At 43.3% G+C, this 9,609-nt stretch overlaps 1 protein-coding gene across 1 annotated transcript; it reads right to left on the reverse strand.

Annotated features, from left to right (window-relative positions):
* Positions 1-314: 314 nt before the first annotated feature.
* Positions 315-9,317, reverse strand: PPP1R15B (protein phosphatase 1 regulatory subunit 15B). Its single transcript, XM_066626382.1, has 2 exons — positions 7,864-9,317; positions 315-2,747 (listed from the first exon to the last, which is right to left on the reverse strand). The coding sequence occupies exons 1-2, from the start codon at positions 9,133-9,135 to the stop codon at positions 2,535-2,537; spliced, it is 1,485 nt and encodes a 494-aa protein (XP_066482479.1). The 5' UTR covers positions 9,136-9,317; the 3' UTR covers positions 315-2,534.
* Between the last annotated feature and the right edge of the window lie 292 nt (positions 9,318-9,609).

Consider the following 9,609-nt stretch of genomic DNA (forward strand, 5'->3'; position numbering starts at 1 on the left):
ATTTTTGGATGTTTAATTTCTCATGCTTACGTCCCATCCACTCCGCTTAAGCACCTCGCAACAATTTGAGGTGCATGCACAGTAATACTACCATGTGGTTTTTGCCCCCCCAAGAAGTTTTTTTTCAAACTATTGAAACTGATATAAAAACACCACACAGCTTTAAAAACATCACAGTACCTTAAATTCCTTCATTACCACAGCAACACATCAATGCCCTTAATGGGATCAACTTTCAAGACAATTTGATAATTTGCAAAGTCTCTTTATTACATTTTACATATTAGTTTCAAATAGATTTTGTATATACAGAAATATAACTTTAAATATAAAAACCCAATGACATACAATCAAATTCGTTTAAATCTGTATAAAGCGAATTTGTAAGGTTGTCAGGCTCCAATTTCTAAATGATATAAAAATAAAATTTTGATAATTACGGTTTTGATTTAAAGTTTTAAGTACTAGATTTTCATGCAGCACTATTTAAATGAAGCTGACAGGGATTCTTCATTGCCATTTTTAGCACCATTAAATATGTATATGAAGGGAGAGGTATGAAGATGGATTAATTCCACTTCAGAAAGTCTGCTTTTTGGGGAGGCTGCAAATTAAGAGTTAGAACCTTCTTTCCTCCCATTACTCTGCAAATGACTAGTAAGGGACAATACTTAAAACAGTATTGAAGTGGGAAGATTTTCCATTTTCAGTATAATCATTTCCACAACCCAATCCTATGCAGAATTACCTGGAAGCTAAATTCAGCTGATTTTGTGGCTAACCCCCAGATAAGTGTGTACAGGATTGTGTTATTACCGCTTGATGGTTCAATGAAATTCTGCAGCACTGAGTTCCAAAGTATCAAGGTGCTTCAAAAATACCTTTCAACATAAAACATGATGTAAACAAAACCCCTTGAAACTAGAGTACTAGCAAAAAAACATGAACACACCCATTTGTGGGACATGCTTCATTTATCAATTCATCCCCCATGCGTATATTATACAGAAATTGGTGTTTCTGAAAGCTTGTATGCTGGTCAAAATTTAACAGCAGTATTAGGAGTTCATTGTTTAAAAACATTAACCCAGGCTGTATGTTATTCAACAATAAACTAATTCTGCAAGCTGAATTTCAGAAAGCAAAAGACATGATTCCTCTGAGATTTACTAGAACAAAAAACTTTCAAGGTATATATGGATGAAGTAGTTGAGTCTGGTTCAAGCATGATGCTTCTGTGTGAATTTAAAACAAAAAGCTTCTATATAGCTTTTCACCAGTTTATCACAACTGTCTTTAGTGGTATACAAAGAGGACCACACTGAAGCAAATGGATGTTATTGTTACCCAATTCTCTGAAAAAGCACATGAAACCAAATAATGCAGTTATGAACCACCGCATTTACTCCAATAACATTGGATGCTAGACAATTTAAATAAATGTTTGAAACCTAAACAATATACTTTTACTGCTCAGTAGTTCAAATATGCATTTTGACTATAAGCTACATAACCTTCTAATTCAGTATAATTCTTGCAAAATGTTGCAATGTGAATTATATAAATACTGATTTTAGGTAAACATTGTAAATGATAGGTATTACAAAACTTGAGCAGCTGCTAATGATATCTTCCTTAAGTTTAAGCATCTGTTTACTAGAACACACCAATTTAACTGCAATGAACAGTTTGTCCTCTTTTCTGCAGTGTCTGGCTGATTATGGGTGTTTTTCAACAAATGGAGTAAAATTGCTGCAAAATTTCAATAATCCATCCTTAAGAGTGGAATGCTGTATAACATCCAAAGTATTAGATTTAGAAAGAGCCAAAGGAAAAACCCATGCTGTTAGACTGCTGTCCACAAGACCAGCATGCTGCAGTCTGCCAATGTATTATAAATATGCATCATCCCAGTAATAAATAAACTAATGCAGAAGTAGAATTTTGCATATGACTCCGGACAAATCCTGAAAAACAAAAGATGTAACAAAATACATATGCTCTGGGCTTTTTTGACATTACAGACCATAGAAGAAATGTGTACATTAAAGAACAGATAACATATTCACAACTAAAAAGTGAATTAAACTCATTACAGCGGTGTAACCACTAGAACATTTATTTTGTACACATTCAAATAAAAGTGAGAATGGGATGTAATTTGCAAATTGTAAATCAGAACTGCATCCCCGGGTTCCAAACCCAATAAATATACTTTCAAAATATCTTCCCTCTTAAAAAGTGCAAAATTCCATGCTCTCCTACACATATGAGGCACATCTATGAACTGGCTTCTCCCAAAATAGTAACACTCAGCTTTAAAGGGAACAGTTATGCACTAATTATCCTTGGTGTTACCATACAGCATTCGCTTCAGTGCATCCACACACATGCTGCATTTTAGATGGCAAAATATTGAAATGTAGCTCCTAACTTTATATCTTTGTAGGCAGCTGCCATTTTAAATAGATCTCTTATAAGACGTTCATCTTGAGGGTCATTAAAATGTGTTATTCTTATAATGTATTAAGGTGCTAGAAAACGTCAAGCCTTTCACAACACATTTCCTGAAGTCTCTTAAGTATTCGCTGCCGGTGCTCTATTGTTAAGCAATATCCAATAGCATCTTCAGTTTCTTGAATTCTTTTATGGAACCGGCACCCATCCCGTGCAAGTTCTTCCCAGGGTCCTTTCCGGTCTTCCTCAATGCTCACATAATACTCCGTAACTTCTTCAAGGAATGTAACCTGTAAAAGAAAATTTAAATCAAATTACAAACATGCTTGCATAGATATTCACTTGTATTAAGAAAGAATTAATTTTAAATTTAAGATCTGCACATAGTTATAAGGCCTCCTCAGCACTTGGGTATGATGAAAGATTTATCCTCCAGGTTGTCTTCTGAGAATACAGAAGAAACCCTGCTTGCTTGTTCTGAGGGAGGGTAGACTCCTTCCCTTTTCCAAAGTTTGTTCTTGAAGGCTTTTCTTATGTTACATGCTGGGGGATGTTCCAAAGCCAACACTCAAGGGGAACAAGGAGCAGCAGAAGAAAGTTAATAAAGACTGCCCCATCCCTTTGTGAAAATGGGGCTTCCTTTGCACATAGAAGACAATGTTAGGATACAACCCAATTTACTTTGCAATCAAACTACATGGAAAACACTCCTTTACAGCATGCATGCTTTATTAGGCTCATATGCAAAAAAAAAATAGCTAGTTCTCATTATCCACTAGGGTTATGTTCCAGGGTATTTGCAGACAGCAAATCCACAGGTAGCGAATCACTGATCCAATGGAGTCAGTTAGGGGAAGGATAGATTATCTGCAAGCAGTGGAGACAGAATCCAGCAGACACCAGCAAGACAGAATCCAATACAGCAGTGGAGACCTTCTAAACTGCACCCATGACTAGCATGGGGTCCTTTAAAATGGTTGTGGAAAGCTTCTCATGGCCATTTAAAGTGCCCCATGCTAGTCACAGATGCCATTTTGAAGTGCTCTGCAACCTTCTGAAGATCTCACTCCAACCCCCACAGATCTCTGCAAATAGCAGAGAACACCCAATGAATGGCACGAGGTTAATAACAATCTTGTTGTCCACAGATAAGTAAATTCATGGATAGTGAACCTGCAAGTAGCAGGAACTAACTGTAAGTAGATGTAGATTAGATAACATGCTGAGTGACAGCCATATACTAATTTAAGCCGCACTATCTTGGTATAAGTTCTACTTTATCAGAGGAGTCTGTTGCCTTCATATTAAGCTCACAAGTAAATTTTCACATGTTAGGAGATTAACGCAGAATTGCTCAGTGTATTGTTTCCAAAAGGTAGCTTCTATTACGAGTTAGAGACTAGATGCATTTGAGAGCCAGTGTCATACTTGGATGCATTTCCCAACACCTTTATTAATAACCCGACACACAACAATGTGCTAGCCTAATCAAGCCTGTGCAATCCTGCCACCACTATTTTTAAGTCTATCACAGAACACAGCTTTACAGCATGCCCAGCAACACCCTCATCCCCCCCCCTTTTGGGCTTAACATCCAATTTATGAAGAGCTGTTTGCTCAATAAACGCAAATGGCTGCTTGCTTGTTAATGTTCAGTTGGTATGAACAAAGGTAATATGCTGGCATTGCTAATGGTTAGAGTCATTTAGTGAGATTTAAGCTCTAACCCTGATCATGATGGGTTGTTCCCTAAGCTGCACATGAAGAACACCACAGTCCATGGCACTTGCTGAAAATGCACTGGGAAGGATGGGGAGCTACCCAGAACAGAACTCTATGGAGTTCAGAGGCCTGAAGAGTTACTGAAGTGGTCAGTGACTTCACTGCTCCACCTGCAACATGAACAGAAGTGCTTTATGTTCATGTAACATGAGACCAGAATACAAATCCCATCAGAGTAGACTGCATTATCCCACCAGACTGCATTATCAAGTAGTATTTTGCATATTTTACAACAGAAAGACTTGAGATTAAAACTAGAATTCCTTGTGTTGTCTTACTCATGGAAAACACTACTCAAGCCCACGATGTCAGAGAATCTTTTTATGATTACAGACCCCTTAATGGATTTCCCAATATGTCCCCATATTCCCTTCACCAGACTGTTGAAGTCATCATCATCACCAATCCCGTTAGGTACCAGTATGATTTCAAAAGATGGCAATAATTTGGTTTTAGTTTACATACAGATAGCTAGGGATGAAATGCCTCAATCTGTATTGATGGGTGATAGTTAAACAACAAGTTTGTTGCTTTTTTTTTTAACTTTTTCAGGGATAGAGTTCCCTCAAGAGTTCCCATACCCTCAAGTAGCATGGATACCCCCAGTTAGGAATACCTGCACTAGACAAAGTGCAGACACACATCTTTTAGATTCACACACATCAAGTCCATCTCATAACAATACATATTGTATTATCAGGCCCTTAAAGTGTATAATGATCTTCACTCAGAAAGTGAGAGACAAGTATGCTGGATAGTTACATCAGCCTTTCCCTCTGTGCCTTATCCTTTCGTGCCTTTTACATCATTCCAAGGTATTCTCCAGGGTACCATTACCAGGTCATGTAACATTATACTATATATTGCATACTGATCTGTGTTCATTTACTGTGTCGCTAGAAGAAATACACAAGGGTTTTGAAATTTGTTTTGAGAAAACTCACTGCAAGCGATTTACAGGGAAGAAAGCTAAAATGTATAATTTCATAGCTCCAGAGATTTCTGAAATTCCATGTTTGATGAGCAACAGGAACAATCCATGAAAATCTAGACACTATGTATTGCTATGTGCACGGCTAAACAATTGTAACTTAAAAAGGAAGATAACTACAAATTTGCTATTGAATTACAAAAACATTTCAATTCCAATACCTCAATCCAACTAAATTTGGATAATACCCACAAGATGATAAATCCTCCAGTAGGGTACACATAAAAGATTCATAACAAAAGTTGCACATCAAAAGTAGGTTACATACTTTTACTTAAAATTTTGCATATGACTCTGAATAGCCACTTTGCTACTATCATGTATTATTATGTAATCCACCAATAGCTTTTTCTAGCACATTATTCACCAACGTATTTTGCAAAAAGCAAACAGAAAAGCAGTTGTAATTTTCTAGATAGTTCTCAATTAAATGCTCCTTTTTTCCCCCATCCAGAAAAAGAGGTAAGTGTTGCTACTGGAATTCCTTTGATTTTATAGCAATGAATTTTAAGTTATTTTCATGAAATATACACTATTATATTTTACTTCCTCATGAAGTTCCTAACCAGTGGTCTGGGGACCACAGGTGGTCTGTGAGAACCTGAGTGGTAGTCCACAAAGTCTCAGGGGAAAAAAATTGCCTCTGATCACATGGGATCACCAGAGAGGGAGGAGAATGATGGCCAGCAGCCAGCAACAATAGCAGCAACCCACAAATCTTCACTATAAATAATGTATCTAATCTCTAATAAATTACTAATTACAAATTTAATTGCATTTTTTGTGTGAAGGCATGGGAGTTGCATGCAGGGTCCATGAGAAGGGGGTACAGGGGGTAATTTGTAACTGGGCCTAAGGTTTAAAAGGGGGCTCAGGAGCCAGAGGGGCCCCAGAAATTTCCTGGGATCTTCTATTTTCCAATCTCACCCAGACTTGCTGCCCATGTGGGATGTTGGGTGCATAGTGGCTGTGGAAAACCTTATGTGCTGGGTCAAGGAATATATACATGACACTCCTGAACACTGTCAAATCTGGGAGGAAAGTGGCCTGCTACAGTAGCTCTTTGGCTTGTGGATCTGATTACCATGAAGGAGTGTGTCAAGGGCATAGCTGTGTGTTTGGTTTTCTGTATTACTGTATCTAGCTGCAGTCACTGTGTGGGCAGGGAGACCTGGGCACTACATTGGGAAGCAAAGTCAACCAGGGCTCCAAAGATTCTGCCTGCTGTTGCAACCCTCCCCCTGCCCAGTTTTGCCTCCTTCCCACCCCCGTCATCATCTCCTCCACTCTGTTTCACTCCCTCCCCACAACCCTTTCGGAAGGGGTCTAAAAGAAATACTGTATTCCCTGATAAAATTCCTCTTGGAGGCCCTGGTTGCATGTGGTCTACACCAATTACAATTTTTGTCTCAGTGATCCATGTGCTCCTAAAGGTTGGGAACTACTGGGCTAGAAGGACCAGCCTGTTGCACATACACTTCTGTACTAGTTGTTATCACTTCCAGTTTAGTGCCACATCAGCCAATGAAGTGGAGAGTTACCAACTTAATACAGCTTTAGATAAAACCAGAAAGCTAAACTTTGATTTTGTCATAGCAGAAGTTGAAAATACTCAAAAGAAGTCACACAAAGCACAGAGCTTTGTGCTTCAGAGCAAATTGGTTAAAAAAACCGACATCAGGTTATATGATACAATGGGAGAACCAAAGGCAAGGATTCTTAAGAACTGCAGGCAAGAGCAAGTTTTAAATGGAAAGTTCCTAGCAGGGCAGCTAAGATTATTTTAAAAGCAAACCTTTTCATGTACAAGCCTTCTATTCTGATTACTACACATTTGTATTGTTGGCTTCAGTTGAGAATTACATTTCCTTACAACTTATAAGAAATAACACAAAGCAGAATGCATCTTTTTCAACCCAATACACATACTGCTTCCACACATGACTTCACACAGTGGACACAGGGAACAGAACAGAACCATTCCCACATCATGTCTGCATGCTTCTTTCAGACATCAAATAATATTTTTAAAAACAGTGCATGAAGCAGGCTTGAGAAAGTATCATAGTCCTGCAACAGCCATTGCAGCACAATCAATTTCTTCCTTTTGGTAAATATATCATGAGCTCAGTTCTGCACAAAATAATTGCACCTTTTGCATATAAATTTTCAGTGATACGGAATGTAGTCACATCAAGAGTTACCACATTGTGAAATTACCAACTGTAGCAATTCAGGCTGTAAGTGTACTCATCTCAGGAATCTCAGATACACAGCCACCTGCTTTTCTTTTGTTCCAGGCAACCCTGAAAAGGTCTCTTGGGCCATGAGATTAAAACATTAGAGCAGAGATCTTCAACCTTTTTCATCTCGCGGCACAGTCAAGGCACTAGAATGGTTAAGGCACATCATCAGTTTTTTGACAATTGATGAGGCACACTGAGCTGGCATTGAGGGGGCTCACATTCCCCAATAGTCCTATTAATAAATGACCTCCCAAATTCCCACAGCACACCTGGGGACCTCCAGCGGCACACCAATGTGCCATGGCACAGTGGTTGAAAATGGCTGCATTAGAGATTAAAAGTATGCTTCTAATATACAATGAAACACAAGCTTGTACATAAGCATACCTTTTTCTTCTTCTCTGTGCTCCTTTCTCTAGAGCGGATGCCATGCCTCACATTTTCTGTAACCTCAGGTTCAGAAAGCCGGTGGTCAGGCAGGTGCACCTGACAGCTAAGCAAGATACTACTTTGAGAGGTCTCCCGGCCTTTCCCCGACAGTCCTTTCAAGTCATGCTTCCCTTTCTTTCCTGTGGTCTGAAACTGTGCCTTAAAGTTGAAAGGGTTATAAGGATCCTCCACCTTACAGAATGAGTTCCACAATTTCAAGCTTTCTGCCTCATCTATGCTACTGGACTCCCACTCCTCATCCTCCCCTGAACTTTCAGTCCATGATGAAGAATCGACCACTGCCTCATGCAGGTCACCAGGAGGCTCTTTCTCGAGTGCATCCCCAGTGGTCTGAGTAGCAGCTGTGAAGTTCTGGGGGTTGTAAGGATCTGGGCTGTAAAAAGAGTTCCACAAGTGAGTGCTCTCCCCGTCCTGGCTGGAGGTATCCGACCCTGAAAGGGAGCCGTCGCTGTCAAATCCATCGTCGCCTTCCTCCCCACCCCAGTCCTCCTCCTCCTCCTCCTCCCCCTCGCTTTCCTCTCCACTGCAGGCGCCCCCCAGTATATAATCGATCAGCTTGTTGGTGCACGCAGGTCTAGACACCAAGGGCAGAGGGCCCGGCTCTACAGCAGAGTCCTCGCCTGTGGCCTCCGCCGCCCCCCCTCCATCACAGGGCTTCCCCCCAGTGGGGGGCCCGGGCGAGCTGCAGGGGCCCGGGAGCTCCTGCTCTTCCAGGCGACTGTCCACAGACGACCCCACCGAGCCTCTCAGGGCCGAGGAATCCCGCTGCTGCTCCTCTTCCAGGCTATGGTAGCCGAAGTCGGGGTCGGGCAGGTCGAGGTCCCCCCGCAGATGGACCTTCTGGAGAATCTCCGGGAGCTTGGAGCGGAAGCGCCGGTCCTGGGCCAGCTCCTCCCAGGAGGCGCTGAGGGGCCCGGGCAGCGAGTCGGCGCCGCCGAGCACATAGGAGGAGGAGACGAGGCCGAGGTGGTGCTGGACGGCGAGGAGCGGAGCCAGCTCTGCGGCCTTCCACCCCGGCAGGGAGGGCTCCGGGGCGGCCGCGCGGGCCTCGGGCGGAATCACGAGGATCGGGCTGGGCAGGAGGCGCTGCAGCAGCTGTGCGAAGAGCCGCAGCCACGAGAACGGGGCGTCGGCCTGGCCCTGCGGCAGGGCCGGCGGGCGGGCGCCGAGGCCAGGGCCGGCCGGCGCCGGCTCCCCTCTCGGCTCCATGGCAGCCCCGCCTCGCCGGACCTCAGCGCTTCTGTCCCAGGCGGCCCTGCCGCGTCGCTCGACCTGCCAAGCCGCGGGGGGTCCCGCAGACGCGGTCTCCGGGCAGCTCCATGCTCCGGCGAAGGAAGGCGCCCCCTCGGGCAGCCGGGGAGGCAAAATGGCGGCCCCAGCACCAGCGCGCAGCCGTTAAGGCCGTTGGTGGAGACCCCGTGGAGCCACCCGCGCGCGCGCACAACCGAAGCAGACCGCCTCGCCCACTGCCCCGAAAAGACCGAGGAACATCCGGGCAACCGAGCCCGCAGCCGAGGGCTGCCGATTGGTCGTTCGCTGAGCGTGGACACGCCCCCGTCCTGTGAGGGCGAGCGAGCGCCTCAGCCTCAGGATTGCATCAGCCGGTTGGGTTCTGGGTGTGCTCGGTCGGTGGCCGCGCAGGTCCAGGCAGGAGCCCCAGGCGGGGCCTCTCCCCTCCCCCTG

The sequence above is a fragment of the Tiliqua scincoides genome, chromosome 4 (assembly GCF_035046505.1).
Source record: "Tiliqua scincoides isolate rTilSci1 chromosome 4, rTilSci1.hap2, whole genome shotgun sequence".
NCBI lineage: Eukaryota > Metazoa > Chordata > Lepidosauria > Squamata > Scincidae > Tiliqua > Tiliqua scincoides.